Genomic DNA, 17002 nt, shown 5'->3' with positions numbered 1-17002 from the left:
CTTAAAGTCTTGGAAGAGTTCAAACTCCAGTCTCTTTGACCACAAGGTCAGAGTTCAAGTTTTCTGAAAATCTAATGAATGTGATAACTCGACAATGAGGCGATGTAGGATTTTCCATATTGATACCATAGGTTCAATTACTTAAAAGGAGGAGTTGAAATCTCAAAACCTCAAGGTCAGAGGTCAAGTGTTCTAAAAAAATTCTGTGAATAAGATGACTTGAAAACAAGTCGACATGTATACATGTATCTAATAGCAGCTGAGGGGTAGCACTAGCAGCTGCCACTATTTTTGTTTCTGGATTCAATGGATTTGGGAAAGTAGGTATTATAGCTTCCTTGAAATTCCTGGATGGATTCTAGTCCCTTGGGCTGTTGTCTGCTGCTGTGTGAAGTTTGTTTGATTGGATGGCTCATATTTCACACTAGCTACCTTTGATTAACATTTTTCCACCTACTGTCCATTCTTTTCCTGTTTGTGTCCTGGTATAAAATACTTTTTTTTTTACCTTTTTTGAAGCATGTTTTTGTTATACTACTAAATATGTGAACTAAGTGTAAGGTGTTTTGTAAACACAGTGGCACAGCCTTCCAATCATTTCACAAGCTGCCAATTCAGAGAAGACTAAAAGGGCTGATCAAACCTATTCACTCCACAGCTCAGTAACTCTGAGCACGAGTGAATGCATTTCATTGATATACTGCTGAGGAAAACCAATTAGGGAATTGATAAGCTGACAAGATAGTAAGGTATTGAACGTGAAACAGTTCTAATTGTAAGTGTTTCAACCAAGAGATAGCATAATCAATATCATCATCCAGCTGAATAGAAGCTTGTCAAAGACAAGTGATAATCACAGTGTCTTCATATTCAGAAATAGACGCAAGTAATTGTTGAATAAACTTCCCAGGAAATCAGTTTCCTTTAGTAGTCAGTTCATAAAAGATAAAACATTTCCTTCACTGAATGTTTCTCGAGAAGTGAAATACCAGGTTGTACGTGGTTAATGATGTGACACATGAAATAGCACTTCGACAGCAAAGACAAGCCTAAATGATAATAAATCTTGATCGTGGTCTTCCAGTGAAAAGCCTCAAATGAGCTGTGGAGTAGTTGCTTTTACAGGCTTCAACAGTGTACTGATGAAAGGAGGCAATCACTGTGCAGTACATGCATTAATGACAAGATTGTCAGCCCTCCTTCATTTGAATATATTTTTGTCTTCGTTGAATCACAGCTATTTGCTCCTACATAGGAAAAGTAGGCGTAGGTGCAATTTCACAGTGGCTGTCAACGACATTGATGATGAGTCTTAAAAGGTTCATGGACATCAGGTTTATGTAATCTTGGTGAGGAAAAGTGTGAAGTGCACCTGAATTTCAATAAAAGCAATCAGGAGAAAAGGAGGCTAAATTTAAAAAAAAAAAAACAACCTGAAAACCTTCAAATTGTGTCATCTGGATTTTTTGTTCTTTTCACTATTAATATATTTAGCATATATTACACCCATCAAGTCAATAAGAAAGATTATTTATTTGACCTTGTGCATCCAACACACAGAGGTGGTCTCCCTCCTGAATCTGGATCATCAATGTTTATGTAGTCATATTTTCATAGGACTGCAGTCCTGTGAAAAACTAAGTCCACCCCATGATTCACCAGCTTGTAAAAACACCTTTAGCAGCAATAACATGAAATAATTGTTTTCTGTGTGACTTTATCAGTCACATGGACATTATTGTGCAGGAACTTTGAGCCAGTGTTTCTTACAGCTTTGCTCCACTTCATTGAGGTTTACAGGCATTCTTTAATGTGCAGAGATCAATCCACAGCATTTCCATAAGGTTAAGATCTGGACTTTGACTTGGCCTGTGCAACACCTTGCTTCTTTTCTTTTTTGGCCACTCTGTTGTAGATTTGCTGCTGTGCTTGGGATGATTATCCAATTGCATGACTCAGTTTCAGCTGTTGAAGAAAGCGCCTAAGATTTGACTCCAGAATACTCTGATACACTGAGTTTATGGTCGATTCAATGACTGCAAGTTTCCCAAGTCGTGTGGCAGCAAAATAAGCCTAAATCATTGCCCCTCCACCACCAGGTGGTATGATAAGTTTGTGCTGATATCTCTACTCTGGTGGTAACTGTCCAAAGGACATTGTTACAGAAGCCTTGTGGTTTGCTCAAATATAACTCGCAACACTAAGTCGTACTGTCAAGGTCTTTTTAGAGGGAAGAGGCAACCGTTCTAAATAAGCCATACTTGTTCTTTTTCCAGTTGTACTGTCACGAACTTTAATATTCATGATCCTGCTACAGAAGAAGAAAGAAGAAGAAAGTGTACTTTATTGGTCCCCGTGGGGAAAATCCCTCTCTGCATTTAACCCATTCACTCAGTGAAGCAGTGGGCAGCCACTGGGCGCCCGGGGAGCAGTGTGTAGGGACGGTACCTTGCTCAGGGGTACCTCAGGGTGGCTGTTCAGGGGAATCGAACCCCCGACCTTCCGATCATGGGGCCACCACTCTACCTACTGAGCTATCCCTGCCCTGTACAGTAAATGAGGCCTGTAGGTTCTTAGATGTCCCTCTCACTCTTTTTTCTTTTTTCTGAGCATTTTGTAGTGATCCCTGTAGTGATCTCGTACGTGTCAGGAGCAGTGTTGGTCAAGTTACTTGAAAAAAGTAATCAGTAACTAATTACTGATTACTTCCCCAAAAAAGTAATCCCGTTACTTTACTGATTACTTATTTTCAAAAGTAATTAGTTACTTAGTTACTTTTTAAAAACACGATTTACAACCTGAAGAGGTGATAAAGCGATAGATCTTTCAGCCCAATTCTACTTTTTCTACATAATCCATCATACAAAATGTAATCAAATGGAAAAGTCTCTTTTTTTTAACTTAACTTGCTTTATCAGTTTTAATCTTTTAACTTTATGCATCAAGCAAAAATTTAATTATATGCAACATTCTCTGACTTGAATAAATTAGTTTAACATTTAAACCTATTTTCTACACATTCCAGCACATGAAATAAAATATTTTTTGTGTTTACACTCACTCTTTCAAATAGATGCAAGTAAAACACAGCAGAAAATAAATAAAGTCAAAGACTCAGAATTTCCCATTACGTCATGGCGCACTCAGTGCTTGCTTGGAAGTTTAGGGGTTTTTTTCGCTGTAAAAAGTTTTCTTCCCACGCACAACAGACGCTAATGTTTTTGTCACTTTTTATGGAATCAAACTCAAAGTAAGGTCAGTACTTCCACGCTTTAAACGCTGCATGCTCATACTCTCTCCGCACTCGATATATGATCACTGTCACTGTCATGAGACATTCTCGCAAAAAAATCACGGTTTTAGTAACGCAGTAACGCAGAATTCCTACGGGAAAGTAACGGTAATCTAATTACCAATTTTGCAATAGTAATCCCTTACTTTACTCGTTACTTGAAAAAAGTAATCAGATTACAGTAACGCGTTACTCCCCATCTCTGGTCAGGAGTATCGGAACAGTTGAGACGCATTTTTTCTAAACACCAGGTCTCTGTGGCTTTTAAACCCCAAAACACACTGCGCCAAAAATTGGTCCACCCCAAGGATTGGGTCCCCCGACACAAACAGAGTAACATAGTGCACGCTGTTAAGTGCCAGGAGGATTGCCAGGATTTATACATCGGGGAAACCAAACAACCTCTGGCGGAGCGGACGGCACAACACAGAAGAGCTACCTCGTCTCGCCAGGACTCTGCGGTCTATTTACACCTACAGGCCAGTGGACACTCTTTCAATGATGAGGATGTATACATCCTGGACAGGGAGGAACACTGGTTTGAACGCGGAGTCAAGGAGGCCATTTACGTGAAAAGGGAAAGACCATCTCTGAATCGAGGAGGGGGCCTAAAGGTACATCTTTCACCATCTTACAATGCTGTGATTGCAGCCATTCCCCAACTCTCTGTGAATGGTACTCATGGCCATTGATCAATGGTTGTTGATCAATGGTCATGAGAATTTGCATAATTATAATGAAGGAACTGACCTCCCAGGCCTTTGTTCGTTCAGTGGGCTGGTTTCAGTCATTATGCAAATGTACTGTTTATAAGGTTGGGGAAACCTGCAGTCAGCTGAGACTGAAGAAGTCACTTGGATGAGTGACGAAACGTTTCTCCCACTGAAAACGCTACGTCCAGATGAACAGAATCAACTTTTGGAGATTTTCTGAGCATTGTTCAGACCACATTTCTAGAGTGGGTCTGACCTTGGGGTGAATTTGCTGGAACATAAACATGCTAACTAAATGCTTCAGACCAGTAAACTGCCCAAATTTCTGCTTTTAGTGAGGTGTTTAGACTTGTTGATGATCAGCTAATCAAGTGAAATCTGATTAACAGTGTCAGATTGCTGAAGAGTCCTGTAAAAAAGTCTTACACACCAGTAAGAAAAAACAAAGGATAAAAATGATTTTAAAGTAAATTAACACAGTTAAACTGTTTGTTCATACTTGTTTGCTTTTGCTTCGATTTACCATCATCCCTTTCCTTTGTTTCTTAATTTTTCATCCTCTCGCTACGATATCAAGGGATATGCGAAGCTCACCGCCAATCCTTACAGCAGTTTCTCCAAACTGCCACCTCTGGCTTAGCTCAGTGCTTCATTATCAATCAACATTTTTCATTTGCATTGGGGGTTGAGCTCCTTGCTAGTGGATGTACATTTAACTCTTTTCCTTCTAAAGACATCGTGTGACAAGACCTCTAATATCAATCCGAGGGAGATAGTTAAATAAAGGTGTTTTTTATTATATAGAGTCAAAGAATCCTTAAAAAAAAACGACTATAGAAGAATTCTTAAACACTAAAGATGCTGTCCTGTCCCTGCTCCAAAAATACTCTGATAATGAAGCTATAAACATGTACAAGCACAATCTACAGGGAAAAAGTCCCTTTAAACCTTATTTTGGGCAAAGTCACCAAACCTTTGAAGTATTTTTGTTATTAGATTTGACTCTTGATTCTATACATGGAGCTTTAGTCATGTCCCAGTGACCAGTGAAATTAGTTTTAGCTCTCCCATTTATATAGCTACTGAATTCAGAATAACTGCATCACACAGATGCAGAACAGTGGAAAGAGGATAACACTTTTATTTTATTTAAATAATTCCTTAGATCAGGATGGTGGTCTCTTGGTGGTGTTACTAATTACTTGTGTTATTTACAGTCACTTAATCACTCTGTCAGTCAAGCAAATATGTTACTATAAAACAGCAAACACCAAATCTAGTCACTTCTTTAGTCTTAGTTGAATTCGATTTATCTATGAAGCCTTTCAGGAGGCTTAAAATGTTCTTGCCCAAACTATCCTTGGCATTAACGAAACATAAATATTTGTGACAACATGGCTTATGTGAAAGCCAATAGAGCTTATTTGAATGTGATTAGAAGATGTAAGTGCTCACCTTTCAAGATGCATACATAAACTTTACTCCTACCATCAATCCATGCCATTAAGTAATCAACTAACTGCAGCACCGCTGGGTCCATAACTTCCTCTCCAGCAGAGCACAAGCAATTAAAGTTGACAATTCACTGTCACCCACCATTATTCTCACTCCCACAGGGCTATGTACTCCATTTCTCACTACAAACGATAAATTACAACTACTCTTGGCTTAAAACACGGGGAAAACACGCGCATTCTTGCACTCGTCAGTAACAGCAGAGAAAGGGGAGAAAGTCTTTCTCCCCTAGTATTCTGTGTCTTACTTTCTCCATCTTAACATCTCAAATACTGAAATCGTAGACATACCAGTGACACTTAGAAGCATTGTCTGCTAACAGAGACACACAGTTACCTGCTTCTCCAACCTTCTTCTTCGGTACCGAAGCATTGCTGAGCAGTTTTTTTCTGCTTTTGTCTATTTTTTACATCCTTACAGTTGAACCACTGAGAACAAACTTAAAGTTAACTTTTTCAGCCAGTAAGCTCATTGGTATTCCCATCTACAATTTAAATGTGTCCCCTCATCCCTGATCCACAAAACACTCACAATCAAACCATCCACTCCACCAGCATTTCACACTCTTTTCTTCCTTGTGTACTCTGGTGCTCTCAAACAAAAAGAGAAATCCTCCATGGGGTGCACAGTGTTAATATATGCCTTTGTCTTACTGTTTGACTCCTTTAATTTAAACCCTGCATTTTTCATCTTTTTGGTCAAATAATATTCCTTAAGGAGAAACTAAGAAACAACAACAGTCATTTGTTTTAAAAAGATTCTTTAAATTGCAAATCTGATGTGGCAGCCAAATTTACACAGAAATTATACTGAGATCTGTCATCATTCTCCACATTCCTGGAGGCAAAGAAAAATAGCTAAAGCAAATGGTGCAGATACACTGAAGGTGAATTAAGCTGTAGGTACAAAATAGTTCAAAAAAGACATTAATTCGACGAGCTTCTTCACAGGTATTTCTGAAATCGGTAGCTGTTACATGTTCTAATTGGTGTGACTCTTACCACTAGCTAGTCTCCTTTCTGGTACTGTTGTTTGAATGAAATAGCGTGAAATACATTATCACCAATCCTCAAGAAGTAATGCTCAGTCATACCCAGCACAGTTTGTGAAGTACTCTTCATGACCCTTCAGTTAGCTTTTCTATACTTTTTAAAAATAAAAAATTCTCTCACACTTTAAGAGAAACATTTTTAGCGTAAAAAGATAATTTGCACTTTTTTCAACTGCTGCAAGAGCATCTCTTCTACAATCAACACAGGGGGCAATGTAGTGTATTAGAAATGTGATGCGTTTAACTAGATGTGGGAGAAACAGAAACCCAGAGAGCCAGCAGCTTACCCTTTCCAGTTAACACGTTGGGTTTTGACGCCATGACTTTACAGTACAACGTTCGGCAGGCTTCCACCCAGCTTCCGTCATTCTTTGGATCTTTCCATGAAGACAGAAACGCACTGATCTCGGAGTCTGAAGACAGACAAAGGACTAGAGGTGAAAAAAAAAAATCACAATAACACTAAGATATTATTAGTGAGTTCATCAATGTTCCTCCTACCCGGTGAGGTATGTAGGATGTCTGGTGGATCCAAAGTGTAGCAGCGAGGTACGGGATAGCATGAAAACCAGGGCCAGGGGTAAGGATGTTCTCCTTCTCCCTAGAGCAAGCAGATTAAAAAAAAAAACCTGATGCCCACTTATGCCCACACAATGTTTAATACGTTACGCTTAAATCCACACGGTTACAATGTCATGATAACAAAAACATATTAAGATGTGGTGATTAGCACTGCAAGTCCTTTTCAGACTTGCATGAGTCACGTTATTTCCATTTATTCTCTTTGTCTTACTCTGACTATTTTATGGCTGTTTTTCTGAATTTTTGACACATTATTATGCAGGGCTGCTAGCATTTGTTTGTAATTCAATGGAATATACTTTATCTTTCTGATGATAATGTATGGTGACAGTATTTCTGAAACACGGAAAATTATGAATAGCGTAGTGCAGTTAAACAGTGTTGATGAATTCATTACTGAGCAATTGTTTTGCTCTGAGCTGGTAGCATTTCATAAAATGGTTGTTTATATTTATGTGCCATCACTTATTTCGCCCCCTCTTTGTTTTTTCCCCCCTCTTTTCCTCCTTCATTTATTTCTTTATTTGCATAACCCACTGCCATTTAGTGCCGCATTCATTATTTTTCTCATTACTTATTTCTGAAGAACCATAACTTTTGGGTCATAACTCAGCATGTGACTTGCCAAAATAATATGCTCTAAATGTTAATGAAGTTTAGAAAGCAGGCCTCTTTATCCAATTGTCTGTGCCCTACACTCATGATAATCCCTGTTGGTATTTGAGTCTACCACTCAATGATGTGCTTGTCTGAAGATGTTGGAAAAAATTGGAATGGCACACAATCTGTATGCAGCTTGAGAACTTGTAATGAATATGTGAGCAGCATGATATTGTTACACTATTGGCAGGCTAGTCAATTACAGAGACAGACAACTATTCAGGATCACAGTTGCCGCTACAGCCAAACCTGAAGTGCTAAATGACATTTTTTGTTTGTTTGTTTGTTTGTTTGTTTGTTTGTTTGTTTTGGGGGGGGATATGACAGGAAACAGGAGCACTTGAAGGCATAGAGACAAACCCCACATGACCTTGCTGTTACTGTAGGTAACAAAGCGAGCCTTTAAATTTCTGTGTCCTTACATTATTAGGAAGCTGATGGAGAGGTAAGTTTTCAATCCTGTTTGCTGGCCAGCAAGGTTACACAAAAACTACCAAGCTGGGTTTAATTAAATTCATGGACATTCAATTTGAGTGCACCTCTAGTCACTTTCTTAAAAAGTATAAGACAGGGTTCCTCAGAGTGTCTGTCATGGTTCGGCTCATGAGCCATGATAAGTAATGGGAGAGGCACATTAAAAACTGCACAATTTATCAACCAAAAATAAACAATCACAGTTAACTTTATAAGTTTTATCAGTGTGTCAACAGATGGATGAGTGTTTGGATGGTAGGTGTGTGGTGTTGTGAGTGTATAACCTAAAATAATCAGACTAAAGCCAACCAAAAAGATAGCACGGTGCTGGGTGGATGGACAGAGAGCAAAAGCCAGCTTTTAAATGCCCCAAGGAGACTGACCGGGTGCTCCCAGTTGTGCTAATTAACTCAAACTAAAGGAACAAGCAAAACAATACAGATGGACACACACAGCAGGCAGGGCAGAGGGCTGTCACAATACAACTGTATTTTTCGTTTGTTCGTTATTGCTTTTTTGGGATTTTTGGGGAATTTGACTCACAGCATTAAACAGTTTCTTTAAAATCCTAAATTACATTGCATTTTAATGAATGTAACGTTATGCTATGTAATACGATACTAGATACAAAAGAAAATAGTTGATGTTTGATGTTGCAGATCTCTGCATGTGTGCACAGCTGAGTAAAGTTGCAGAGAGGCTTTTGTGCTCAGTGTTTTGCTTTTATACTGATGTCTGACTGTAAACCTCTCTGCTCATTTTATAAAGTAACTTTGCTGCCAGTATGTTTTTAGGCCTGATCCCAACATAACACGTCTAGCTCTGCTGTTACATTAAAGAAGCAGAACACAAAATATATACGGCTCAGCTCTAAACATTTGGAGTAGACTTGTACCACTTACAGTGAATCACTTAATTTCATGCCTCTAAAAAACTTGTTTTATTCGTTTTGAAGACTTCACACAAATTAAGAACTTATTTAACAGCTTTCTATTTCTTATATTCTCTACAAGTAACAGGGGAAGGGCATAAGAGAGACCTGTGAAACACGACGGAAACAATTTACACCTTCCCCCTCTTCCAAATTATATTTCATATCCTCTCCTTGACCTCAGCATAAATTAGTTCCTGTTTTCAGTTCTGCATAAACAACACCTAAATAATTTATTTCTATCCCAAAATATGCTGAGTAAATAAGCAAATAAACCTGCAGGCTTCAAACAACTGAAGCTCTGATGGTAATCAGTAGGACACTTCATCTGTAATAAACTGTGAGTAGCAGAAGTGCAGAACAGAAGTGGAGGGATGGGTTTTTGCACGGATTGTGACCAGGGGGAATACTGAGTTTGAGGAATGGTGAAGGGAAAAATAAAAACAAGTCAAGTCTCAGCTTATGTTGTCCCTTTGTTATTATTCGTATGGTTTTTTATACTCAAAGCTGCCGGGCCATTTAGTGTTACTGTGCCTGCTCTCCCTGGGTCCTGTCTCTGTTTTTCCCCTGTCTGATCTGCTGTGTACCTAAACCTTTGTTGCCCACTAAAGTGTGCCTTTTTTGAACTGTAACCTCCTAGCTGCAGGTTGTGTATTTGAGTCCTGCGGTGTCCTTGTTTACTGGCTGTGAAACAAAAAAAAGGACAAGATGATCCTATGAAACAATAAAAAAACAACAGCAGTGTTACTGGCCCAGTAGGTCCTCTCTTTCCCTGAATCCACTGTAACTTTTTTTCCTGTTGACTTCACTCTGCAATCAGAAGCTGACTACAAAAAACTGGTGAGAAGGGTTAGCCAGGGCCAGTGGGCCAGTTTTGTACAAAACAAAAAACAAAACAAAAAACCAATTTTAAGTGGCAGCAACAGTCAAATCAGCATGTAGAAAGGTATGACTAATTCCATGCAATTCAAAGGAAAGCTCACCTCTTGCAAGTCTCGAGGAGGGAGCCTCCTCTCAGATGGTCCTCCAACGACACTAACACGAACCAGCACATGGTTCCTCTCCACTGACAGACTGTCTATGATGATAGTCCTGAGAAGAACAGAGAAGACTGGAGGTTATTTTACTGACATTTATTAAATCAAGTTAAGTTTCCGGACGTTTAGCAAACCCTCTTTAAAGGGAGGTTAAAGAAGAGCTCAGCAATGAGCATGGAAATCAGCCTTGATGTCATGCATCTTCAGTAGTTTGTATATCATAGGTATTTCTAGTTATGACTTAAAGAGAAAACATATATAAATATAAAAGGAACTTTTGGCCAATTATGCCCACATGGCATGTGCAATTACTGCCAATAACATTCAAAGGCAAGATTGCCCTTCAAATGAAAATGGAACCACACTGGAAGTCACTCTATGTGTTTTTAAGTCCTGTGAAGTACTTTACACAGAGTTTGAAGCCTCTCAATAACTTAAACTGTACACTGCTGTGAGGCAAGTTAGAAAAGATAGCAGGGTTTTCAAGTTACAAATTCCGATTAGATCAGAGAATATTCCAATTATAAAGGCACTTCAGGATCGAAGGGTGTCAGCCATGCTGGATAGTTCTAACAGCTGCAGCAATTTGGACTTGAAATGAGTAATAAAAAGGACTGTTCTCTTATATGGTGCTCTTTTTGGGTGCCTGCTTGGCACAAAAGGGAATTTGCATACATTTTTAAGCACGAGAAAAAAAAAAAATATACACCCTCGTGGCTAAAAGAAGTGTAGTAAAAGAAAATGATTGATAAATCCTGGTGTTATTCATACTGAAAAGGTCAGAAGCAAAATATGAATAAAGAGACGGGCAAAAGAGCTACAACAGAAAAAGTCAGTCATGAAATGCCAAAAATGTGTTACGTTTAGATGACACTGAATGGAGAAGAAGGAAAGGGATGAGAATGAGATAGAAAAGAAATAGTACGCTCATAATAACAATGAGAAAAAGAGAGGAAAAGAGATCAGGAGATGGAAGGATGAATTAACGACTCATCACTCTCAAAAATTGAGCTAGCACTCAGACATGCCATGCGAGCTGGCATTTCAGGGCCATTCCCATTCAAACCAACAGCAATGACTCTGCCAGAAATGAACAACAGAAAAGGGCTCTTGAATATAAACTCTCGGAAAGGGCCTTTTCCCTTTCTTTCTGCTTTATTTTATTTTATTTGTCACAAGGCAAACAAACAATTTCTCATCCTGAGCACTGATTAATTTCAAAAGTGTTCTGTCATATCGAAGTGATTCACAGAGAAACAAAAAACCTTCAAATATGAGAGTGACTGTGACAGCCGAGTGGGCATAGATTGATTGATTGATTGATTGATTGGTAATTTATTTCAACATGTGAACAATATACAAGTACATTTAGAAAAGAAATGAGAGAAAAAAAATATACTATACAAATTACATACAAAAAAACATTCTGATTAATTTACATGTTGAAAGGGAGTGGGAAGAAGTATACACTTATTTAATCCCACCCCTGTCCCATAAATTATCAGTGAATATTTAGTCAGCTTCCTTACTGATATAATTTGTAATAAAAATAGTGAACAGATTTCTGATATACTATATACTATAATATCACATCATGAATTTTTTGTTTGTTTGTTTTTAAATAGAGACATTCACTTAATTTAAATATTTTCCTTTTCTTTATAGATCGAGAAGATCATATTTTTATAACTCTTTTTGAACAGTTTTATGTTTGGACATTGCTTTAATTCCATATTCAGTTTGTTCCATAGTTTCACTCCTTGAACAGAAACACAAAAGCCTTTTCTTGTAGTACGTACCTTCATTGTTTTGAAGTTACAAAAACCCCTTAAATTATAACTTCCTTCTTTCAAAAAAAACATACTCTGAATATTACCTGGCAGTTCTTTATTTTTTGCTTTGAATAGAATTTGTGCTGTTTGGAATTTCACTATATCGTCAATTTTCAATATTTCAGACTGCAAAAATAGTGAGTTTGTATGTTCCCTATAACCTGCATTGTGGATGATTCGAATTGCTTTCTTTTGAAGAGTAAAAAGTGAATGTAATGTGGTTTTATAGTTATTGCCCCAGACCTCTGCACAATAGCTTAAGTATGGTGAAACCAGTGAACAGTAGAGAATATGAAGTGATGTTCTGTCGAATACCTGTTTTGCCTTGTTTAGTACTGCAATGCTTCGTGATACTTTGGAATGAATATATCTTACGTGAGCTCTCCAGTTAAGTTTTTCATCTATTATTACCCCCAGAAATTTATTTTCACTGACTCTTTCAATATCAACACCATTTATTTGAATCTTTGCATTAGTATTTAAACTACTATTTCCAAATAACATAAGTTTAGATTTATTCAAATTTAATGATAATTTGTTTTTATCAAGCCAGAACTTCACTTTACTTATTTCATTAGTCATATCCTCCAATAAATTCTGCAGATCATCACCAGAGCAAAAAATGTTTGTATCGTCAGCAAAGAGAACCACTTTTAATACTTTGGACACTTTACAGATGTCGTTAATGTACATTAACGACAGAGAGATTATGAAACAACTTCCGCTATTAGCGCTTTTTGTTGTTGGAGTTCTTCAGATTTCAAGTAAACATGCTTTTCCTGAAATTATTGTACATCGTATGTTTGAATTTTACAGTAAGCTCATAGACTGTAGATAAATGATGGCTACTATAACCACTGTGACACCACTCAGTGATTTGTAAAGTCCTGTTTTGGAGCCCTGACTGACTGTTTTATCATCTATTTCACTCAATTCTGGGCTCATAAAACATGGCTTTCAAGTAGCGACTGAGAATGTAAGCTCATTGGGAAAATGTCTGCTAAGGTCATATTAAAGCAACAATGCAATTTTCTTGTAGATTTATTTGGTTTTGAATGGCACAGCAGTCACCCTCTGCTTGCCATAAGAAAGAATTTAGGTTAGGGCAATTTTTTAATTCCAGAGGTGACGTCTCCCAAGTCCTGGGGTGCCAGTAAGCATTGCTTTGTCCACTGGGATGTCATTTATGAACACAGTTTCCTTTTTCACCTGTACCCTGCCCATTAGTGATTAGGTGCATGCTCTAATCCTAAATCACAACTTCTTTCTTAACCTAAACAAACAGTCTAAACCTTACCAAGTTGTGTTTAACGCATGAATGTAACCAGTGAATGCATACAAAAGTAAACACAAAGAGTCAAATGAGATGTAAAGCCACCTTTCCAGCATCACAACGTAGACATTTTAGATCTCTAAAGCAGGACCATTATTTCTCAGGACCTAGTAAATGTGTGTCACCAACACTGAAAGATGTCCCTCCCTTTTGTGTGCCTTCTTCCTGATTTGTATATATTCTTCTTGTTTGTATATACTCATCTTGTCTGTTATTATTCTTGCCATCCTACTATGTATATTTCTTTTCCATGCACAGTTGGGGTAGAGCGCCCAGAATTTCATTGTACATATACAATGACAATAAAAGGCTATTCTATTCTATTGTATTCTATTCTATGTAACAAGGAGATGTGGGTGGTAACTGAAAAAAAATCACATTATATTACACCTCTGAATGAGAAAGTTTTCGTACTTTAAAAGGCGAGCTAGCCTCATTAACTCACTAGAAGCTAACTCAAATGTTGGTTTTAGTTTTTTAAATACTGAATTGTTTATACTTTTGACTCAGATTTCAAGCGCAGAAAAAAATAAACAACAACATAGTATATGAACTGCAATAAGTAATAATATTAGTAATTAACTATTAATATATTCTATCATTACTAACTTAAATACAAACTAGTACTTCAGTTTAACAAAAGCTAAACAAACACCTGTTAAAAAGACTGAAGAGAATTATCAACAATTATGAACAATAAAAAAATGAAACAGTTAGGTCCATAAATATTGAGACAATGACACAATCCTTATAATGTTCTACACCACCACGGTGTCTTGTAAGTCAAACAATCAAGATGTGATTTAAGTACAGACTTAGTTTGGAGTTGACAGTTTAGAAATTTTAGGCATTTTTTAACACTGTCCCAAATTTTGCCCACAAATTCAGCACCACCTTAAGTGGTTGCTGGTTTGTGGGTCTTTCTGCTTTGAGTTTTGTATTTAATAACTGAAAAGCATGCTTGGATTGACAAGGGGTGACTAAACTGACCATTGAAGGGCATCCAATTTTTATGCCTTCTTTTTTGGTGTTTTTTTTTTACAGTGTGCTCTGGATCATTATCTATTTGTATTGTGAAATTTTATTAATTTTAACAATATGTATATTTTTCCAATTCTAAAGTTCTTACTCGCTCTGTCTCTGTTAGATTCATTTTGGATTTCTAGCCCAATGGTGAATCAGTGATGTGAATCAACACATCACGGGACCTCATACTGACTTGAGTGATTGATTCAAGTCAACAGCTACCTGACTAAAGAGCCTTTATTTTGCTTAATTTTTCTTGGAATAACAATGGACAGACCTCTCATGGTTGAAGCTGCTTCTCAGTTAAATGTGGAGTAAACTGAGCCTCCGAAAATGATTGGCTTTCTTGATTGTTGATGTTGATGTACAAAAGCAAAATTACAAAAATTGTGTTATCATTCAAATATTAATGGACTAAACTCTTAAATAACTTGCCATAAATTTTTAAGCATGTGTTTATGAGTTCATACCCCTCACTGGAGTCTGGGTCAGTGACGTTCCGCATTTGACTCTGCAGCAACATGGAGCAGATGTTATATTGGCTCTCCAACAGCAGAAAGGTGTCCAGATTACAGCAGAGCACGTTAAGTAGTCTGCAGCAACACAAACAAACAAAAACATAGACATCAAAATACAGAGAGGCCTGGCAGTCTGAGATATTGTAGCAGAACAGCAGCACAGAGAAAAACGAGCTGTAATTTCTACCACACTATACAGCAGGGTAAAATCGTGCAGGCAAAGACCCCATTTATTCTTTTTGTTGTCTAATTCCCCCGGCCTTTTATGTCTGCAAGTACTAGGTTGCCCAACATAATTTTTCCCCCATCAGCTTGCTGTAGCCAATTGTAAGCTTTGTTAAGTAGCAACCCTTAGGAAAGGTTTCATGGTTGATTTTCAGTTGCTGGTAATGAAGCCAGACTCATACAGGCTGCTCAAAGGAGCTTTTTGAGAAAGTAAAGAAGCAGAAGCCAATGAAAACTCTGTGTTTGAGGCCAAGGTTCATGACCAGTAGAGAAAATAAGAAAAAAACAATACCAATACCAAATTTCACTCCCTCACCACTTTATCCCTTCAGTACCAAAGCTGATTTTGCATTATACTGGATTTAAGAGCATATTAGAGTTTTCCCATATGTACATCAAGGATACGCACCAATAATCATAACAATCTAGTTAATGTTTACTGTAATTCTGCCAAAATTGGTCCCTCATATTAAATTTCCCGCTAATTGTTTTTTTCAAAATGAGATTTTCCATGCTTTATACCTGAGTAGTGAACTGAAATGCTTAAGCATACTGGCACAACTGAGAGGACTACACTACAAAGAGACTTCACAAGATAGCAAGGTATAACAGGCAGAAAGCCAGAGGATGCCAAAAACCGTAACACGGTATAATGAGGTGAAGTGCCAGAGAGGATGCCGTTTTCACTGCCAACAGTGGGTGCCCTTTAAGATCTTAATCATATATAAAATAACAAGGTCTCCGACCTTCATTTTGATGTTTTCTGCAGCAATTTAGGATATGCAAGAAAAGAAAAGCGATGTCAGTGTGTTTTTATGAAACTGTTTTAATTAGCTAATAATCCCAGTCTGCACTGCAGAATTTCTTCTTCAGTGCTAGAGCTTTTAGTGAACCAGGTTTATAAAATAAGCCATTAAAAAACACTAAATTACAGAAATGTCAAAATTATTTTCAAACATTTAAAAAGGACTTTTAAAATTGTCTGGCTCTCACTTTTCACAAAATGTCATTTCAATTTTGAAAATGCATTTGTGTGTTTATGTGCTCAGAGACGACAGGTATCTGTGGACATTACTCGACATATTGAGTCTTGAGTCTCTTGAGTGTTGTAGAACTTGTGAGAAACGCCACCTTTTTAGCAGCTGGACAGTTTCTTGGACTCCTGTGTGACTGACAGCTCTACTCACTCTTTCAGACAACAGCACAGCAAGAGGCTGAGAGTCTACTGGGCCTTGTGACCTCGTCTCAGTTTGAAACAAGTAAATGGAGGACAAAACCTACTTTCAGTTTGTCTACTTGATATTCCACTTTGAAGTGTGTTGAAGACCAGGTGTCGCATTAGTCTTTTTAACTGCATGCTTCTGGATGAATAACATCAGTTTACTATCACAGAAAGCAATCCAAGGCACTATTTATATAGTAGTTTTTTTCAGCGGTTGCTAAATATTTTCTAATAAATCATTTATAAACTGTCTTCGACAGCAGCTAAATTTAATGCTACAAAATGTATTTTTTACTTATTTAATCTTTATTTAATCAGGAAAACATGACTCTTGACATTTCGGTCTCTTTTGTCCCGGCCAAGCTAGGCAGCAGGCCAATCAGCAGTGGTTACACAACAGTTATACAAAGAATATCCACACAGTGAAAAACATGTGAAATAGAGAAACATCAGAGACTATCAACTTAAAAGTGCCTCCAGGTCATTCAAATTTATCTTAAATTCATTAAGGGAGACCGTCTCATGAAGATTTTGTGTTTCCGCAAAATAAATATATCTAGTTACTTCATCCCTACCATCTGCAGTGTAGAT

The 17002-nt window shown here is 37.5% G+C and overlaps 1 protein-coding gene across 4 annotated transcripts in view; it reads right to left on the bottom strand.

Annotated features, from left to right (window-relative positions):
• Window positions 1-17002, bottom strand: part of tbc1d32 (TBC1 domain family, member 32) — a 108848-nt gene that overhangs the window by 50166 nt on the left and 41680 nt on the right. For all 4 annotated transcript variants that reach the window (XM_085432368.1, XM_085432372.1, XM_085432370.1 and 1 more), the window contains exons 24-27: window positions 14917-15039; window positions 10202-10310; window positions 7073-7172; window positions 6859-6984 (exon numbers count right to left, since the gene is read on the bottom strand). In XM_085432368.1, coding sequence (XP_085288494.1) covers window positions 6859-6984; window positions 7073-7172; window positions 10202-10310; window positions 14917-15039 — 458 coding nt within the window. The remainder of the gene's footprint in view (window positions 1-6858; window positions 6985-7072; window positions 7173-10201; window positions 10311-14916; window positions 15040-17002) is intronic.

Source organism: Copadichromis virginalis, linkage group LG15 (assembly GCF_057382275.1).
Source record: "Copadichromis virginalis isolate Kocher_CV1m ecotype Utaka linkage group LG15, C_Virginalis_male_GT1.1, whole genome shotgun sequence".
Taxonomy (NCBI): Eukaryota; Metazoa; Chordata; class Actinopteri; order Cichliformes; family Cichlidae; genus Copadichromis; species Copadichromis virginalis.
Note: the sequence above shows the minus strand (reverse complement) of the source record. Positions and strands in the feature narration are given on the sequence as shown.